General features: G+C 38.6%; 1 protein-coding gene across 6 annotated transcripts in view; it reads right to left on the bottom strand.

Moving 5' to 3' along the window:
• ctnnd2a (catenin (cadherin-associated protein), delta 2a) overlaps positions 1 to 21,862 on the bottom strand; it is a 265,685-nt gene that overhangs the window by 128,556 nt on the left and 115,267 nt on the right. For all 6 annotated transcript variants that reach the window (XM_034298153.2, XM_026938090.3, XM_026938091.3 and 3 more), the window contains 3 exons: positions 13,218 to 13,252; positions 11,156 to 11,272; positions 6,570 to 6,718 (listed from right to left, as the gene is read on the bottom strand). In XM_034298153.2, coding sequence (XP_034154044.1) covers positions 6,570 to 6,718; positions 11,156 to 11,272; positions 13,218 to 13,252 — 301 coding nt within the window. The remainder of the gene's footprint in view (positions 1 to 6,569; positions 6,719 to 11,155; positions 11,273 to 13,217; positions 13,253 to 21,862) is intronic.

The raw sequence follows: 21,862 nt of genomic DNA, 5'->3' as shown, positions 1-21,862 counted from the left end.
ATCCAAGCCATAATGCAGAGCTGCAGAAGAGATGGAATCCATTTCCAAGCACTGAACGTACCAGGAAGGTTGAAAACAGTAATAAAGTATGGATCTAGCAGGAGGTCATCATTTTGAACAAGGCACCGAGGAACGGCAGCAGCAGTGGAATTCTGCTACAAATCAAACCCAACATTTAGACCAGCATGAAACAGCAAGCTCTCAGAAAGACAAACATTTCATTACTGCTGAGAAAAAATACCAGTCATATTCTGCTGTAAAAGTTCTGCTCGGATCTGTTATTCTATCTGAATCCTTCCCAAAGGGAAACCCTTTGTTGTAGGGTTCTACATAAAACTTTAAGAGCTGCCCCAGAGGTACAAACCTAAAAAAAAAAAAACCTTTTTGGAGGCTTTAATATTTTTTTTTATATAGGATTCTCTGGATTATCTCTGAATCGTCAGGAGCAGCTTTGTGAATGAGTCTCAGACTGAAATTATTAGGAGAAACCCTATCTATATCTATTTATCAGTAGATAGATAGATAGATAGATAGATAGATAGATACACAGAAACACATACAGAAAAATAAACAAATAGATGCTTCCAGCTAGCATTTATGTTGTTAAGGCAATCCTTAAATGTTCTGTGTAAAACCCCAGAGCTTCCCTTTCAGAAAGAGATTCCGAGTAGAACCCTTACAGAAATGTAGAACCATTGAAAGAACTCTCAAGGAACCTTTTTTTTTCTAAGAGTACAGACAGACAGACGGACAGACAGACAGACAGACAGACTATACTGTCTAGGATTATACTCAAATTGTTCTACTCGGAACATCTATCTATCTGTCCGTCTGTCTGTCCGTCTGTCTGTTATTTTGCTATTATTTGAGTATAGGGTTCTACAAGAAACATTTATGGATATAACCCCAAAGGTACAGACACTAAGAGCTGCTTTGGATGTTTTGAAATTATTTTTAATATTGGGTTTTGAAATTATTTTTAAGCTAAAAAAAAAAAAAAAATAGTTTTTCCCTCCTAAATCAGAGTCTCAGATCAGGACAGACTTTTAGTCTCATATTTTCGGGGAATGTGGTTGGAAATCTTACTGAAAGCACCAGATGTTGCAAACACACACACACCATACACGCACACACACACACACACACACACACACACACACACCGTCTGGCACAGATAGCAGTAATGCATATTTGAGGGTTCACCTGTGCACATTAACGAGGGCTCCGTGCCAGTACTTTAGCATGGTGTCGTATAAATACGGCTCTCTTCCTGATTCCAGGTGATTAGAGTAAAGCATTAGTTCCACGTTTCTTCATCTGAAGAAGCCATGAAACCTGATTAATCTGGTTCTGAGTGGATTATGTTATTTATGATGCCAAGATCTGCTATTTTAAAGTGTTTATTTAAAGATTTCTGTTCAAAATCACACACAATTCCTTGCACGGCTTGAAGATGGGAAAAAAAAACCAAGCACCTGTATCGTGCTTTCCGAACACCTACAGGAAAAGCACACGTTTCACACGTGAGGGTTTGTTTTTTCACCTGTGATTATGTGAGTAACTTGTGATCACAAGGGCAACACTTGGGAAGATGCATTTCACCACAGTGAAAGATGGGAAAATTGTGTGAAAGTCTCTACAAATGTGTACAGTTCACACGTGAATCATGTGATTGTTCACATGTAAAGTTCACGTGACTGTTTCTGTAACTCACGCAAACACGTGACACGTGAACAGACAATCACACGTGAAAAATCACATCTGCAAGATGAAACCACAGCCCTACATGCAAAGAAGAAATGAATCATGTAAAAAAATCACATGTAAAAATAAACAGACGTACACTAACGTGAAAATTGCGTGAAACACAACATGAAGCATATAAAAATCAGGTGTGTAAATAATTTCACATGTGAATCGTGTAAAATTCATGTGTCTGTTTCTGTAACTCCAGTAAACACGTGACGTCATGTGATCAACATGTGAAGACGCATTTCACCATGTTATGCCCTGACACTATGCACGTGATCCCAAGTAAACAAACAACCAAAAAATCACATGTGAACATGTGTTTTAATTTGTTTAGCCAGGCATCACTGTCTCACACACACACACACACACACACACGGTGCAGTTGCTGTGGAAAAAAATGAAAAAGGTGTAGTGTTTTTTTATGCTGTATGTAAACATGATGAACAACATGACAAGCTCTCGGTCTGCTTCTCTCCATCTTCACTCGTTTTTCTCCACAACAGCAGAGATGTGTAGGAACGATTCGAGGTTCCACGTGTGGATGAATTATTTACAGAATAGGAGCTTTGCAGTGTTATAAATATCCGAGCAGGAGAGCACTGAACTGATGCACTGTGTTACATAAAACCACTGTCATGTAGTGAAGTACACTTCACACACACTCAGAGAACCACACACACACACACACACACACACACACACACAAAGAACCACACAGTCACGGAGAGAACCACACACACAATCAGAGAAACACAGAGACATGGAGAAAACCACACACACACACACACACACACACACAAAGAACCACACAGTCACGAAGAGAACTACACAAACACTCAGAGAAACACAGTCATACAGAGAGAACCACACACACACACACACACACACACAGAACCACACACACATACACACACACAAAAAGAAACTCACAGACACAGAGAGAACCACACACACACACACACACACACACACACAGAGAACCACACACAAACACACACAAACAAACAGACACAGGGAGAACCACACACACAATCAGAAAAACACACAGTCATACAGTGAGAACCACACACACAATCAGAAAAATACACAGTCATACACACACACAGAGAACCACACACACTCAGAGAAACACATAGTCACACAGAGAGAACCACACACACACACAGACACACAGAACTGCCCTCAAAGAACCATACAGTCCCACTTAGAGAACCACATAGTCAAACAAAGAAAACCACACACATTCAGAGAACCATACAGTCATACAGAGAGAACCACACACACACACACACAGAGAACGACACACACACACTCATAAACACCTGATGATGTATGGATGGGTGGAAGGATGGATAGAGAGACAGTTCTGTACTTTGTCGTTTTTTAAGGAAACCTCTGAACATTCTATGAAGAACGCTTTTGGAATTAAAGGCTTTTGGTTTCTCCAGGAGAACAAAAACAGAAGACAATTAGAAAAAGAAAGAGAGAGACAGACCAACAAAGAGAAGGACAGAGAGACTGACAGGGAGAGTGAGAGAGAGTTAGACAGAGAGAAAGAGGAAGGAGAGAGAGAAATGGAGATAGACAGAGAGTGACTAAGAGAACAAGAGAAAGATAGAGATAGAGACAGACAGAGAGACAGAGAGAGTGAGAGAGTGAGACAGTGTAGCTGGAATATTAATATTAGCCAATAGAATAATAAAATTCCCTGAAGTAAACTTTTCCTTTCATCTTCTTTTTTCCTTTTATTATTATTTACTGAAAAACTCTGTCTATTTAAAATGAGGGAAGTGCCACAGGAAATGAATGCCTTCCTTTATATGGCAATATCAGCCTCTCACTCACACACACACACACACACACGACACGAGGAGAAACGATGGCTGGCATCTTTCATTAAAAGTACTGCTCCGAGCCACAATAGAGAGACCCGGCGTATTCATTCACACACTGAGAGCAAGCGAGAGAAAGAGGGAGGGAGCGAATGAGGGAGGGAGCGAATGAGGGAACATACATCAACTTCCCTCATGTCTTTCTCCCGAACAGCGCCTCTCTCATTAGCATGCGGCAAAAATAAGGAGATAATTAGCAGCAAACACGGCCGGACGAAATGTTTGCGTGTAAACGGGGACGGTGTATTTTTTTTTAATGAACAGTTCTAGCAAGAACACAACGCTCGCACTCGTTTATTAAGGAAATGCAACTCTAGGAACTTCATGGCACTGCAGTGTTGCTCATAATTAGTGGCTCATCAGCAGGGGTGCAATTAACTCCTCGAAACATGACAAAGTTGAAAACATGTGTCTATGACCGAGAAAATCTAAAGCCAGCTTTATGATCCTTGTAAGTCATTTCAAAATGAAAATGGAAAAAACACAAAAACATCTTAGCTTGGTTCGTGTACATTTTGGTTGTTCCATTTTCGTGTCAGTAATGGAAATTTAAACATAAAACATGAATGGTTGTTTGGTTATTGTTTCCAAATCCAAGCAGGGTTTTGTTTTTATTATCAGAAAGAGCAGATATGAAATTTCAGTGTTTCTTTTCCTTCTTTGAAAATCAAACAATAAAAGGGCTTTAAATCGTTCAGGTCAAGGCCAGAAAATACGACTAAGACTTTTAGCTAGCTTTAAGTACGGCTTTGGATCCAAATTCCAAAATGACTACAGATGTGGCGAGAAGAGGATTGCTGTCCATAAAAATATCTGAGATTATACCTCAGCAAACGTATGCCTGTAACGTACAGGATACAAGTGCGTGTCAATATGCATGTAGACAATGTCAAAAACGGATAATCCATAATCATAAACAAAAACACTAGAAATAAGTAAAAGTAAAACTAGAAATAAGAAGGCACATGATAACGAGAAAGCAAAGCTCAGACTTAAAACATCACAAATGCACAGGACTTTGTGTTAAAACACAACAAACTAAGCACAAATTGACACGAAACAGGTGCACACAATCAGGTAACACACCAATGACAAGACAGGAGACAAGATTAGAATCACAACAAAAGGCACAGACAAAATCACATGACAATTACAAAACAAAATATGAACGTGGCACTTGAAGGGCTTTAAACCGTGATGCGAATCCATGACAGTGGTGATGTAAGCCATGTTCAGCACAAAATGATGATGATTATGATAATAATCATCTCTGATATTGTCGTGGAGGACAATCCTCTTCTCATTCATCTATAATCATTTCAGAAAGCGGTTCCAAAGCCGTATCTAAAGATAGCCAAGAGCAAGAGACATATGCACTTTGGCTGGCTTTGACCTAATGATATTCTGAAAAACTTGTGGTTTTCTGTTTTGGTTTGTTTACAATTTCATTTTTATGTTTTACGAAGAAGCAAAAGGAACACAAATTGCTTTGAAATTTTGTACCTGCTATTTCTGATGATGAAAACAAAAAATAAATGACTTTTCTTATTTTTGTTTTTCTAGGCATGCACTAAACTAGGAAATTAATTATTTCATTGTCATACTGTCAATACTAACTCAATTTGTATTGTTTCTATTTGTTTCACCACACAAGGTCTAGAAATCAAATATTCATGAATCCAGATATGAAAAAAACACATAAGCTCTTCTGCAGATAATTTTCTGTCTAAGATGGGTACTCATACTCTGGAATTATGTTTTAATAAAAGATGATACAAATCTTATCAACGTATGCAGAAAATCTTTTGGGTGATTAAAATATTTATTAAATTGTATCAGCTGGGATTTTTCTTTCAGCCATCATGTCATCCACCTTTACCCTCTCGCTGCAGTGATCTGTATCAGCAGTACATCAGGGACTAACAACAATCTTTAATCTACTCAGTAGGTAACTGCTGATAGAAATCTGGGTCATTCCAAGCGTTCCTTAATTTTAATGCCAAACTTAATCTGAAGTGATGAAGAACAAGCAGCAATATGAGAACTTTGTGTAATATTTAGAGTTTTGAAGCCCAAAATGTTTTTGTTCACATCTTGTCCGCATAGAACCAGGTATTTGTTTTTGTCATTTAAACACGGACCCTTTACAGTGTACGATTTTGCTGTCGCAGACAAATATCACACACCCTAAAAGAATTCTTTGGTCATGAGTTGAGATCGGTGCCCAATTTAGCCAACAGCTGACAAAAAAAGTGAGAAATTTCTAATTAAAATCTCGCTTGTCTAAAATCCACCAATAGGATGACGGTAAATGCACGGAACAGCTATAAACACGCTAGTGATGAGAAACATGAACTAAAAGTTATTAGACAGAAATATCTCCTTATTACCTCAGACTCACTTTGAAGAATGTTTGTGTTTTAACGTGAGCTCGTTTTCTGCGTGAGCTGATCTTCTGATCACGCTGACTGATGATGTAAACAGAACGTAGTCATTTTCTTTAAGCACAGGTCTATCGTTAGAGGATCTTCATATAATCGTATAATCTGACATGGAGAAGACTCATTATCACACAGTCTGGTATGGAGATTTCTTGGGATATATGTGATAATAGCGATAATCTTAAAAGACCACACAGCGTAAGACTGGCTTACGACTTCAATTTAGCACCAGTGATTTTTACAGTGGTATAAAAAAGTGGAAATCTGAGCTGGAAGGAAGCGGTTGGTTATTGAGCGCTGATTCCCAGCCATGCTACCACTCCCGCCTAAGGATACAGAAGAGCCTCATAGAGAGAGAGAGAGGGAGAGAGAGAGAGAGAGGGAGACACAGAGAAGGAGAGAGAGAAATAGCATAGGAGAGGAGACAAGACAAGCATGCAACCGAGAAGCAAAGAGAAGAAGGAAGAAAGAAAGAAGGACTGACCTGGTTGTAGTTGTGCACGGCTCCTCCAGGCTGCTGCAGCTGAGGTGATGCCGAAGCCTGGGCGTCGTTCAGAGCCGGCGTCTGGCTGCTGTGATATCCGGAGGAGTTCGAGCCGAGCTGCAGCGAGCTCTGAGAGAGCAGACTCGGTCCTGTGTGCACCACCAGAGAGGGAGAGAGAGAGAGAGAGAGAGAGAGAGAGAGAGAGAGAGAGAGAGAGCTTCAGCAAGGCAGCGATGCAAGCCACAGCCAGGCAGAACCGGCATACATAATTTATCAGGAGAGGAGGAGGAAAATAGTGAGAGAGAAAGCGAGACAGCGAGAGAGAGAGAGAGAAGGATGGCAAAAAGAGCCTGGTATGCGAGAATAAAAAAGGAGGGGGGTGAAGTCCAAAAGACAAGCAGGTATGAAAAACCAAAAATGTGTTTAAAAAAACAAACAAAACGAAAAGCATATGATGTTATGTGAGGCGCCAGAACTTTACCTTTAATTTATCGAGAGCCATGTCAGAACTGATGGAGCTTTTAGCTTTTCACTCCAGCATGTTAGAACGATCACTCTCAATCAGACAAACTGAAGCCTCTAAAAGATTTTTTCCCTCAGAAGAAAAGGGCAGCGTGGTGTGATGCTGAACGTCCATCACGCTAATCTGTGGCTCTTATTAGCCAGACACATCAAGCTGAGAGATAATGAAACTGATTCCTCGTTCATTCCTTTCCTTCTCCTTTTATCTGAAATGGTTGGATGGACTAATAAAATTCTGTTTTTTTTCCCCATTTGATAAAAGAAATAATTATTGCCTGATTGGCATAAACACACCAACATGTCACTGATTGGCGCATTGGATATTTGATTGTTCCTCTGTAATGTTTAATTCGCAAAGAGATTTCCAACATCAGATATCAAACACTCATTATCATTATCCGAGACGCCATTTGTTGATGTCATCGGAAATCTGATCTCCAGCGTTCCTGGTTCAATCACGATCTTGGGTTACTGTGGGGTTTCCCACGTCCTCCACATTTCCCTGTTTCCTTCCACTTAGCAAAAAACATGCCGGTAGGGTGACTAGTAACTTTAAACTTCTGCTAGATGTAAATATGTGCTTTGCACTGATCTGGCATCCCATCCACCTCTCACCCAGCGTTCCCATGACAGGCTCTGGATCCTCCATGACCGTTATTGTCATGAATTCCTCCTCTCAGAGCATGCCGCAGTTCCCAACTCGATGAGTGCTGCATTTGTGTCACGTATTTCGGTTTCAGTTCTCCACATGCTTTTGTTTATTATACCATGTACCTTTGCTGCTGTTATAGTACCGTCTCTGTCTCTGTCTCTGTCTCTGCCCTGTCACTGTTTTGTTACCTGACTGTGTTCACCTGTTCCATGTTAATCCCTGTTGTGTCACTGTTTGTTGTGACATCTTATGGTGTGTTTAACGTCATTAAGTCCATGTCCTTGTTTTCCCATATATCAAAGTGTTTTTCTTAGTTCTGCATATCTTTCTAGATCCCATAGCTCATTTCTTACGATGGATTTGCACTACTGACCTCTCACAATGCTTCTGTATTGACTCTAAACAACCAGAAAAAAATGAAGAAGCACGCCACAGTTCCCAGCATCATGAGCATTGCTTTTGTGTTATATGATTTGGTCTGAGTTCTCCATGTGCGTTTGTTTATTAGGCTTTTGTTTCTGTTAAAATCCTTTTGGGTTTTGGGGTGTTTAGCAGTGAGGGGTGTATTTATTCTTGGGTTTGGTTCATTTAGCAGTGTGGGGGTATTTATGCTTGGGTTTGAGACATCGAGTAGTGAGGGGCGGTTCTGTTTTTGTGTATGGGGCATTAAGAATGGAGGGGTAAGTTTAGCAGTATGGGGGTATTTATGTTTGGTTTTGGGACATTTATCAGTGAGGGGTGTTTGTTTGTTTTTAAGAATTTGAACATTTACAGAAGTGCAACAAACTATAGAGCAAAAAAAACAAAAAAAACAATGCTGTCAAAGGAGAACTTCAGAAACTTATAAAACACTCTTCTCAAGGTGGTTAGGGTTTTTTCCTGAAATATGTGATCTCACCACTTTAGTTTGAACCTGATGGTAGAAACTTCTTCATTATCATGCTTTATTGACTAAAAAAATCATCATATTAAATTTTAACCCTATGGCTACCTACTGGCACCAAATAGATGGTTTACGAAATGTTTAAAAAAAACATTAGTGACTTAAATAAACCTTTACACAGGTAAGAGATGCCATAAATATATTCTGCATGTCAGGACAAAGATCTCCTCAACCAACAAGCTTACATATTTTATGGGGGAAATTATTTTAAAACTGTTTTTTTTTGCTGGATAAAGACAGATTTCCCTTGATGTTCAGAAGATCCTCGATATATCTCTCTTCTCCTCAGCATGTGTAGCCTGCTGATGTGTTTCAGCAGATATAAGGAAGAATAAAGCCTTAAGACACGTGCGAGGAACAACGTTTGGCTGCTTGTCAGTCAAGCTACAAAAGCGCCTCTCCATTAAAACGTGCACAAAGGCAGTAGCTTTTTCATTCTGATTTCCTCTAACGGATGAATTATTGAGTGCCATGCTGCCCTGAGCAGAAAATCACAAACGTCCCCACACACAAGCCAACATATATTTACTCTTTAAAAAATGATTCACGCTCCTTTTGGAACGGTCTGGAACCCACGCCTCTTACGCTTTCAATTCCCTAAAATTATCGGTGCACTGGGATTTACGGCACTTTAATCATCGTTACTCCAACACTGAAACTGTTTATTTTCCACCATGCACAGCCTTGAAAATGCTTTTCCGACTCATTTTTTAGTGCAGAATTAAGCAATTAGGATGCACCGAATAAGAAAAAAAAATTAATTACCGCTATTTTCAAGTTAAGAAAATATTTTCAAGTTAAGAAAAATTTTTGTCAATGTTGAAAATGACAAAATCACGATGGAAAACAAGTTAAAAAATGTTCTACCCATGGATGCAAAGTTATGAAACACAAGTATTTTAACAAGCTGCTTATCGATCGATCTGTATCTATCTATCTATCTATCTATCTATCTATCTATCTATCTATCCATCCATCCATCCATCCATCCATCTATCCTTTAAGTAGCAGCAATATGCCAGCAGTTCGCTAGAAAATAATCAACTTCGGGAGGTAATGGTAACTCTTTATGGAATCCATTTTAATATTTCAATAAGTTATGTCATTCTGATCAACAATGCCTTGACCTGAGAAATCTTCCACGCTGTACCTTTTGCACGTTACGTACTCAGAGCTCTTTTCAGCATTAGGCTCTCGAATTTGGAGCGTGAATTTGGTTTTGTTGAAGAGGCCAAAATGCACTGAGAGATGCTAAACCTAAAATGAAACTGTACGCTTTTACCGGACCCTCTGGGCTCGACTATAATTGTCACGCCTCCCTTTTCAGAACATCGGCTCTCAAACAGCAGAAAAAAGCAGCATAAATCAAGGCAATTTTCTAAATATAATCTAATTACTCCCTCTTGACTTTTCTGGAGGCAGAAAATGGCGTACGCATTTCATGCTCACAGCATTGTGGGTAATAGCACAGAACCCCCTACTTACCTTGGCTGAAACTGAAAGACGTAAATGGCATTAAAGTACCTTTTTTCGATGAAGGAGTCTATATTTCTCTACCACTAGGCCTCGATACCACCTCAGTGTTCCTCCATTATAATTCACAGTTACATCCATTAACCATAAGTAGAGTTCATATGTAATTATCACAGATGGTGCAAATTTGCCTACTCTCTCTCTCTCTCTCTCACTCTCTCTCTCTCTCTCTCTCTCTCTCCCTCTGTTCAAATGATATACACATGACAGGAATCATGAGAGCGCTGAAGAGAAATGAGAAAAACAATTAGTGCGATTGAGAGTTCAGGACACCATACAGCCAGTGGCGTAGCTGGGAGGGTCGGATTTCGGGTTTGAACCCTGTCCCAGGAAATACGTTCCAGTTCTGAAGACTTATCCGTGGATGGTTCACATAACACACATACAGAGCAGATCGTGATATTTAACCAATATCGCATGAGCAAGAGTGCGCTTATACTGAACATTGTTGATACTCTTGCTTCTGCCATGTTGCTTTTATACAACGTTCTATAAACAAGATAATTAATATTGAGTAAGTGACATTTCAGACACGATGTAGCCAACTTTTGTAGCCAAAAGCTTTGTAGCCAACAGTTCTGCTCTAGCAGAAACAGATCCCGAAGAAGCTACACTCATGACTCGCTCACTGTGATGAGCTTTGTCATTTTAAATCCCAAGTTATATTCCTGAAAAGTACTGTTTGCCATGTCCGCTGATGATGTCACTAACTCTACTGTAGTAACGGTTTCGAACTAGAAAGTGGAATTTTACATGGTGAACACAGACGAACCCTTCGAAGGGTTTTGTTGGATAATTAAGGATTTTTAGCTTCCTTGGAATGTTTTCTGTATGAACCTTTAAGGACTCCCTCAGCAGGACAAACCCTTTAATGGAAAAACCCTTTAAGAGTGTGATATTCAGTTTTCTGATGATCAGAGCCTCAGAGTTACTCACGTTCGCTCGTGCTGTATTCCTGATGGTCGAGAATTCCGGACTCCTGCAGGGATCTGATGCACGAGTCCACAAGCTCCAGTCCGGTGTTCAGCTCATCCTCGATGTCTTTCTGTCCATCTGTGCAGCAGAAGAGAGATGACAGAATGAGGATTGCAATCTCACCAGAATCTTAAAATCTCAGGCTGAAGCGGAACAGTCGGAATAAAACGGGTTAGTGTCTGGAAAACTCCAGTGTCTTTAGGAATCTTGTCAGTTGAAAGCCAATGAAACTGCACGAGATTTACATGAGATTTACATGAGATTTGTGTGAGTCGCCCCGAGCCTGAACACCGCCCTGATCACATGATCACCTGTGTGTGTGTGTGTGTGTGTGTGTGTTTGAGTACAGTACACACCAGTCTGAATGAAAAATGACGTTAGCTATGGATATAAAATTTACATCTTAACTCTAATATTAACTCAAATCACCTTCATTTCTATGCTTTTTTCAAAAGGTTTTATTTCACAACCTCTTAGGCTGCTTGGACATTTTATTTTCTTTTATTTTTGTAGTGGCCTTTTTATGAGTATTAATTTTAAAAAGTGATTAGAATTCATTTGTGCTTATTTGCAAAGGTTTTGATTTCACTATAAACATCCTTTCAGGAAAAGTCTGACTGTCTGTAGTTGAACATTCCTAACTTTTGAAACCTGGATTATTTGCTGACGCTTTGCAGAAACTCAATGCTATTAATGGAAGGTGTATAATTTCTGATAATTCAAGGGCAGCTCCAGCATCATGGATGTGACATTTGCACTCACATTGGCTAACAAAATGTCTCACAGCAGAGACAAGCTAAGGATCAATGAGTCAATTTGCGCATGTTGACATTTAACCTCTTGAGGACAATGCAGACAAATCGTAAAAACTCATGTATTGATTTACGCATTTCAAATACACAGCAGTTTATCAGCGTTATGGACGTGGCATCGAGTGCACACGCGTTTGGGACTACACGTTTTCTACAAACTCTGTGAATTTTACAGACTGTTGCAGAAAGCATTGTATGTATCACATGAAAGAGACCTGAACACAAAAAGTATAGATTGGAAGATTTTCTTGTTTTGGGAATACATTAAGATTTTTGCGTTTAAGGATGTGATGTAACTGAACTGGTACTCCATATGTATATCTGATGTATAAACGACTCAATTTTCTCTATAATTTGGCTAAAGAAGTTAAATATATACACGAACAAACATTTTAAAAGTAGTTTTGTTCCTGACTCACAACGTCCATGGTCAGGTTGACATTTGTGAAGAATTGCCCTCTAGGGATTTATATTTGCAGGTTACACTGAAACGGAGAAGATGGTGAAATGAATGGTTACACTAAGGGTTAAGCGAGCTCTTAATGTTGATAAGTTTGTATAAAATCCATTTTCCACGAAACAAGATTAATTCCTAATCCGGGATGCCGATGCCAGAGAAAATACTGGCACCAAGCTGAGCAATGGAACTGAGAGAAATGAAACATGATTGCTGATGAAACAGGAACACACCGAGACAGAACGAGACGAAGACGCTGCTCATGATCGAGTGTGTTCTGTCTTTTCCTTGCTCTCGAGCCAAATCGTGTTCAAGGCTCATTTTTTTAAAGTAAAAACGCAAAGTCTTGACATCTTGGTGTATATCATTAACAGGTATAATTGTTCTTAATTGCTGTTAATTACAGCTGTAGGAACATTTCCTAATGTTAAGGCCAGTTTAATAGCTTGAAGGTTGTTTGAAAGTTTCACAAGAAGAGAAATTTTACTGCTGCTTTTCTCCACGTTAATGTTCACCTGTCAGACGTCTGAAATGTCACGATATCAATCACACACAGCGTTTAATACGTTTCAAACACAACCGCCACACTGATGGACGGCCATGGAGGAGATGTAATGTCCCTCTCTTTATAAATCATTTCATTGTGTAAAAGCCACCATCACTGATTTTAATGTGTTTCTGAGATAAACATTTTTTTTAAATATCTGGAGTGTAAAAAGGTTTGAGTTAAAAACAGACTGATGGATAAGTTTACCTTCAGTATCCCAGCGAAGATGTTCATCTGTTGAACTGTAACAGAAAAACACAGAATTTACTGTACAGTAATTATAATGCACATGTAGTTGGTTACCAAAAAAAGTCTTGGTACCCCTTAAAAGAATGCTAACCGTAGCAACAGTTATTATATGATTTTGAGTTTTAGAGTGAAATTGCAGAAAACTGGAGTGAAAAATTATATTCATTTATAAATTATATTCATTTATATACATTTAGAACAAAGTGCTATCTGCCCTCTTCCTCATACATGATCTCACAGACTGCCATGATTGGCTAGTGTCATTTTGATTGACAGGGCAGACAGAGCATGCCCCTCCCACCCAGAAAGCATGACCAATTTTGCTCGCTTGGCTCCCGGCCACAGGTGGCTGTCGCATTGTCGGGATTTGTTCGAACTCATGATCTCCAGACACCATTTCAGATTGTGTTTTTGACCTGATTGTGTTCTGGCTTCTGACTTTGATTTTTGGATTGGATATTAAGAAAACCTCCACAGACGGAGCCTCAAACATCTCCCGAGTCCTGGGTGTTTATAAGTGTCAGGGTGCCAATATTTTTAAGCCAGTGTTTTGCTGAGAACTATGCAGCACTCCTACATTAAAGCGTACGTACACACACACACACACACATTTTATATATATATATATATATATATATATATATATATATATATATATATATATACATACACACACACATATAGGGAGCTAACAATTCTGCAGTTGACTCTACACAAGCAAACACACACTCACACACACACACACACACACACACAGACCCCAGGATAAGGTTTATAGAGAAATCAATGCTACTGCTCAGCTGAAGTAAACAGAGGCGACCGGAGCACACGGGAGCAGTTTTGTCCTCGACATTACGACTGTCCTATAACACACCATCGTGTAAAACACAACGGCATGGCAGTGTAATCTACCCTGAAGCAATGTGCTCTCACACACCCCCCTACCCATTCACCCACCCACACATACCCACACACACACACACACACACACAATGCGGCGCTTATAGGCGCAGTGTGTAATCGCAGGTTAACTGGCACCCACGACCAGAGAATTGGATTTCCAGGGTCAGTGAGGACGTGAACCATAGCAAGGCTTTGGGGTTCAGAAAAAAAAATCAGATCACGCCGCTACACCTGGAAATGTTACACCTGTGTTAATGAGCTCCACCTGTACAGATAAGGATAGCGTTAAAGTATTATATCCAGACACAACACACTTCCAGGGATATCAGATATGTGTGATGTGAAAGCATACTGACAGCTATTCCACCTAAATAAATACACGAAATAATTCTATAACAGCTATACAGTAGATCATGTCAGATAAATATTATCTTATTTATAATATCAGATATGTTTATACTATCTAATTCAAATGTCATTCTTCTAAAAGCTGAATCAAAGATTATAGCACTTTTATTATTATTATTATTAATATTAATATTAATATAAGTCGTATAATAGCTGAATTTTTCCATGACTGCACTAAACTGCTCATTTAAAAATGTCATTTCAGATTCAAAAGTACAAAAAGCATAATAAAATATATTTTTATAATATATATATTTATTGACATTTTAGGTTCAAACGTACCAGAGAGACAGTTAAGTGAAATCACATGAATCCTATAACAGCACATCCCAAAGTCTTTTATTTCTCTTATTACTACAACAATTGAATTTTTTGATTTATTAAAGAATGACACGTCTCTGTTTTTCTCCACAAATCAACATCGGGTTCGTTTCATTGCTACAACGTGAAGGCAAACGTTATATTTACATCTCCACAAAAATAGCCTGAAGATTTTTTTTTGTATTGCTTTCCAGTCTATCCTCAAGGCAGAGTGTCTTAACATGCACACACACACACACACACACACACAGCATAAGTCAGTCTACACCAGCTTGACAAATAGCAGATGAAAATTGTGGTGTCTTAACATGTGTTTCGTTATAAAAGCCTATTTATCACTTGTGAGTGGAGTAAATCCACAGTGAGCGTGTGTGTGTGTGTGTGTGTGTGTGTGTGTGTGTGTGTGTGTATGCGAGACGATAAAACAACCTACACTGCTTATGGGAGCGTCCATACTGCACGCCCTCCAATTTCCTCCCCACTGTCAGGTAATCACAATCATTTATTCATTCACTTCATCCTGCAGCCGCGTTTAACATCCGGCCTCGAGGCGAAAAAACGCAGCACGCAGAGACGAGAGGAAGTGACATTGGGCTGACAGCCTGTATTTACAGCACGCCGCTCAAGGACTGAGGGTCGAGACATAAAAACGACAGACAAATGAGTTTATATTCAGGTCAGTCCTGAGAGGAAGGACACGGCCGAGGTCAGAATTAGACGTCAAGAAGCGTCAGATACGGAAGAAAAGCTGTGCTCGGTCTTCTATACCGTTATATAACACAAACACGTGGCTCTACGCTGCACAGGTGCGATGACCTGTTACACACGTCAGTAATGCCTGTGGTACTTTTTCAGTCAGGTGCATTGTGTGTAAAAATAAGAAACGTAATGTGTTTTATGAACAATTTGATTCAGGACTAACTGTATCTGCATTATCATCCAACTTTAACCTGATTAAAAAAAAAAACAAATCACCTGACTTTATGCCTTTCCGATACGGTTGGAAAAACAACGTTTGTTTCTCTTTCATCGCACTGCTTTCAGAGAAAAGTCTTTACAAAATAGATTTTCTCGACGCCTTGTTTACACAAGCGACGTTCTCGGCTTAAATAATGCACAGCCCCGCCGTCTCCGTAATGAAACCCGAGCCGATGGATGGGTTCTCGTGCAAAACAAATGCACACATAATCAACAGTAAACGACTGAGGTGAAAGAATTGCAGATAATGTATGTGTTTGCATGGGATGGAGATGCCATGATGCTTTTTTTTGTGTACCCTGTGAACTGTAGCTCTGGCTGTATGTCTCATAGCAGAGAATTCTGATCCGGAGAGATAGGCAGGACACACGTGCGTAAAGTCAGCACGTCGTTTAAAACAGGCGTGAGATCGTGGTCATGGTTCGATATACATGCAGGCAAAGTCAGAAACACAAAATCCATAATCACAGAAAAAAAAGAGAGGCCACAATTAAGAAAACAGGAAATACAGATGAGAACAATAAGGCTCAGTAAGCGAGAACGAGACTTCACCACGAGACAAAAATCACAGGTGGATATGAATAGACGATTTTACTCTTTTTACTTACTCAGTCAGTTGAAGACTAATATTCTGTCAATATTTATACACTGTAATTGGAATTGAGAAAACAGATTGAGCCCAGTTCAAATGAACTATCTGACGGAAGCAAGGTGGGTAATAAAACACCCCGTGCTGTGCAGTTACAGGAAAATGATCAGCTCAAGTGTAGCTACTGTTACCCCTCTGAAGGTGACTATTTTCCTATAACTGTGACAAAGTGCTGACACTGGAGACTCCTTCTATACATAAACATTACACTCTTACAGAAAACTCCACCATATCAGTTACCACACACATTTTCTTTTTTTTTTTTTAAATAAATAACAACACGTAATCAGATAAACACAAGCATATTATTATAAATGTGTTATTTTCAGCTGTACTACTGCCATAGAAAACACCTTCAGAGTCCAGGATTTAACAGCGCTGTGGTATAAATATCATGTAGCAAGCTAAAGATTGTGCTAAAACACACACCTTTATTGCTATAAACCAGATACAGATAACACACAATAGACCTCGCGGTAATAAGACAATAATGCATGCTAGGGTGGCGTGAAGCGGAGTTACTGTTACCACCACAAAGTGGATTATTTTCCTATAGCAGCACGGACTGGAGTGTGTTCTTCCGCTCACACCACATCAATCTGCCAACGATTACAATGTTTTATTTATTAAGGAACGGCACGTTCTGCCTTTTTGCACAATTTATTGTTAGATTTAATGTTGTATAACCGCAGCGACAATAGATAAGTGATTGCTCTCTCACCAGCCTCTCTTCTTTCTCATTCTTTCTCTCTCTCTCAAAAATGCAGCTTGTATAAAACAAACTCTACAAAGCAGTGTGACCGTTACAAAGCGCTGACACTGGAGACTCCTTCCACAAGTCCACAAGGTAAATAAAAGTCTCCTAACAAAAAAAAAAAAATAAAATAAATTCACCACATCGATGATTATACGTTTTTCTTTGTTAAACATCTAACACATTTTGGTAAATCAGATTATTATTAGTCTTAGATTATGTGCATCTGCTGTACAGGTCCCTGTGTATGAGCTGTTAGTATGAGCATTGATATAAACCTGAAGCTGATGTTACAGTCGGAACTACTTTCAGAGCTACGCTGTTATACGAAAAAATGCACACCTTCTGACCAATCAGATTCGAGAATTCAACCGCAGTGTGGTATACACATATATAAAGCATACTGATCCACTCCAGAAGGAAACAGGTTTGCGAATTTGATGCCTTGTCTGTCGCTCTCACGTCTACTCCCTTGTTCACCAGCGTGGAGCTTCATTTCTTTCGAACAACAGACGGCGCGTGACACCGTTTCAGCGTCGCCACTTCACGTGGTCGAAGAGCCAGACGCTCAGGAAACCTCTCGATAATGAGCGATAAACCTGAGCGCTGGAAGGAGCACGTGGAAAGCGATGTTCCGGCTGAGGCGAGGGTGTGAGAGACGGCTTATTTCATGCATTGTGGCTCGCAGAGAGGCGTAATCACTGTAATTCTGAGGCGGAGGATTATTCAGTGTCTCGATGCACATCTGCGGGAAAGCAGCCAAACTCGAGCTGATGAAGCCAGAGACGTTTATTGTGCTGTTTACAGGCTTAAAACCAATTTGTCTAATTTGTCTAATATGCACTCGCATGATGAAAGTTGTTTAAATATGAATAGAGTGAAATATGATCTGAGTCAAACGTGTGTTCAGTGTTGTGCTGAATGTTTGCCAATGATCCAATGAAGAATCAACCTGAGCTTGACTTAAAGTTTTTAACCTGTCATTTAGATATTATACAACAACCATTGTTTTACAGCTTGTTTTTTTTTTTAAACAAATATATCTAGCTAATTAGCTGGCTATCTTTTACAATCACAAGCAAGAAGACAGCAGTCTAAATCTAAAGAAATCAGATATACAGGTGAATGAGTTGTTACTATAGAAACAATAACGTATTAATATAAACCTGTGATTTGCAGGTCAGATTTGAGTAACTGACGTCGCCTCATTAGTATCCCATGTGGGAATTCCTGTCTCATTACGAGCTCTAATGATGTTGGTTCAACATGGTGGTCACATCACACTGCCCTGTTGTTGATTATTTTCCCATAACAGCACCCAAAGTTGTGTTTACTTCCTTTATTTCTTCAGTTACATCAGCTCGATTTAGTGGCACTTTCCACATGACCATAAATCAGCTTGCGAGGATTCAGCATGCACAGCCAAACAAATAAGCCAGGATTAATGTCGAGCAAACACAATCAGATCCTGGTGAATAAAATTGCGCTGTGAAATCAATAATAATTAACGGAAGACTGTGTGCAGCGTGTACTGCGCCGTGTCGAGTAGAGAAAGGAGGTATAAATGCATATTCATGCTGGAGAAATGTTTCTCAAGAGATACCAGTCGATAAAGAAGATAAACTTTACTTCTGTCTGGTAGTTTGGAATAGAGTTAATGCTGCCAGAAGCCTTGGCATGGGTAAGACAATGTTCTCTGAAGTTCTGGAGAACTTGTTGAGAAGATATGAGTGAGCTAAGGAATGAAGTTGTAAATGTACTTTTATACAATCAGCAAATTCTGCTATCTAAAGCGAGAGTGTCAAACTCTTTAGGTATTACACTTTGCAAGCTGATTTGCACAATTCCAATTTTTTTTCAGATTGTATCCATAAACAGCCGATTTCCCCATCCTTCCACTGAATATAGTCATCACTGTCGCAGTCCTCCGATGTCGACGCTGACAGTAATATACGTTACATACACGTTAAAGTTCTCATTTATGTCGCATTCTCAAAATATGTGTCATTCTCAAAATATTGTGACTGTACTGAAATTCCTTTTGAATAAATAACCACTGTTTTTGATCTTTAATGCGGTGCCATTACTTTAAGTCACCGGAGTTTGAATTGTCACTGGTGTCATAAGCGCAGGAGGTTACACCAGTGACGGTACCAGCAGTGACAAATTTCCAAATTTCCAATTCCAAATTTCCAATACGTTCCAAGACGTATTTTCCAAGATGGCGTCAAGCAGCTCCTCAAAGCACACGTCACTAATCACAGCAGCATCAATATATTATTCTATTACATTATTAAAAATTATTTTACAGGAAGACTGAAAGTTATAAATCTAATGACAAATCTAAATTATGCACAAATAAAGATAAAATTTGCAAGTAAATTAAAAACTTATAGAGTGTGACGGGAAACTCTACTGATGCTGGATGAAATTATCCAACTTTTTTCTGATTTCAAAATGTGAGTTAAAGCTGGCTAACACCAGTGACCTGGAATACAGAGACAAAGGTTCTTTTAAAATTATTTATATTATTAAAACTTATTTTATTCTGCCAATTTACATATTTGATGGATGTCAAATATGTAAATTAGTGGCTCAGGTCTGAATTTAAAAAACAATCCTGAAACAAAAATCAGATCTGCGTCACGTTAAGGCAGAAAATCAGGCTTGTGTCAGTTCAGCTTGGTGACGTGAACGTATCCTCAGTCCAGTGTGAAGTGGGATAGATTTCAGATTTCTTTCTTTTTTTTTGCCCAGATATAAGCGTCTTCTGGCCATCTAGTGCACTCTACAGACATAACACAGTTATATGCTAAGTAGGGAGCGCAAGTAGTGAATAGGACGTTGTTTTGGGATCTGACCTCAATGTGCTTTAAAAATTTTAAGTAAAATATATTAAAATACAATAAAATACATTCCTACAAGAAATTCCTGTAATGATCATTTGTAAAATGAAATTTAAAAGAATAAGTTTTTAATAATATAATGGTTTTTCAACAAAATGTTTATTTTCCAAGCTTTATGTGATATGAACACACAGTGTAGCTCCTGCTGATGTTCACCATGTCTCTGGCAGTATAACACACACACACACACACACACACACACACAGATCTGTTAACACTAATTTATATCATTAATCAATAGCTTCGTTAGATGTCGATTTATGAGGCTATTTATTTGTGCATTGATTTCTTTGTATAGTTTTTATTCCTCTACGCATGACTTGTCAAGTGAAGTTAATAAGATTCAGATCACGGCTCATTAACCTACAAACGACGATAAAATATTACAAGAGTAAAAAAACAAAACGACACAAATGTTATGTCAAGTGCATCGAGGAGGCGTTTTTCTTATTCAACAAAGCAGCTGTTCATTTCTGAGCAAATGAAAATAGTCAAAGCTCAGCGTGGCACTTTCTCTGGCTGTCGTGGAGTGTGTGTGTGTGAGAGAGAGAGTGTGTGTGTGTGTGTGTGTGTGTGTGTGTGTGTAAGAGAGAGAGAGAGAGAGAGTGTGTGTGTGTGTGTGTGAGTTTAACACTGAGAGAGATGTAAATCAGGATGACTGACTGCCTCATGCTGAGAAAAAATATGGAATTGTGAGCTGAAGACGGATCAAAAGGACGTGTGTGTGTGTGTGTGTGTGTTAGTTACTAAAATTGTATAACTTCTTCCAACAGTATTAGTGAAGTATTATGAGCTATCTGGAAAATGTGAAAAAAAGACAATCAATCAATCAATTAATAAATACATAAATAAATAAATAAATCTGAAAAATAATAAAATAATGAAAAAAAAAATCTGAATTCAACAAAAAATGTTTTTAAAAGCGAATTCGAAAAGCATGTTAAAGGCTCCGGATGTTTTTGCGTTGTGAATAAAGTCATTAGAGAGAGTTATTCAGCAATTCATTAAAAGTGCTTATGCATATTTTTCACATTCTTGAAAAATGTTTCTAACATTTCATTTTATTTATTTATTTATTTGTTTGTTTGCAAAAATAGTTTTCACAAAAATAGTGTGGGAAAAAACATTTTACAGCTCACCAGACTGTGCTGTTAATAATTTTTAATAATAATAATAATAATGATAAGAAGAAGAAGAAGAAGAAGAATATCTTTTGGGCATTACGCCATTTTATTAAATGCTATATAGAAAGAGTATGTAGTGAATATGAAGTAATTTGGTATTTGACCTATATTTAGTGTTTGGTATTTGGTGTTTAAGGTTTTATTGTATTGTAAAAATATGTACTTTTTAAATGTTTCAAATTAAAACTTTTATTTAAAAAAAAACAGTAATAAATAAAAGAGAAAGTTCATGATTATAGAATGCTGATGTTTAAACAAAGTCTTTATTTTAATTTTTTTTGTGATACGAACACACAGTGTAGCTGCTGCTAATGTTCACTGAGTCTGTGGGAGTATAACACACACACACACACACACAAAGCTGCAACACAAGTTATCATGTTACTGTTTCTATAGTAACAGCCTGTTCTATGGCAACAGGGACTTCTGTAAGGAGACTTTTATTTATATAACATTTATGGAAGGAGTCTCCAGTGTCAGCGCTTTGTTCCCTCACCAGA

This window comes from Pangasianodon hypophthalmus, chromosome 22, assembly GCF_027358585.1.
Source record: "Pangasianodon hypophthalmus isolate fPanHyp1 chromosome 22, fPanHyp1.pri, whole genome shotgun sequence".
Lineage (NCBI taxonomy): Eukaryota > Metazoa > Chordata > Actinopteri > Siluriformes > Pangasiidae > Pangasianodon > Pangasianodon hypophthalmus.
The sequence above is the reverse complement of the archived record's forward strand: the minus strand, read 5'-3'. Positions and strand labels throughout refer to the sequence as shown.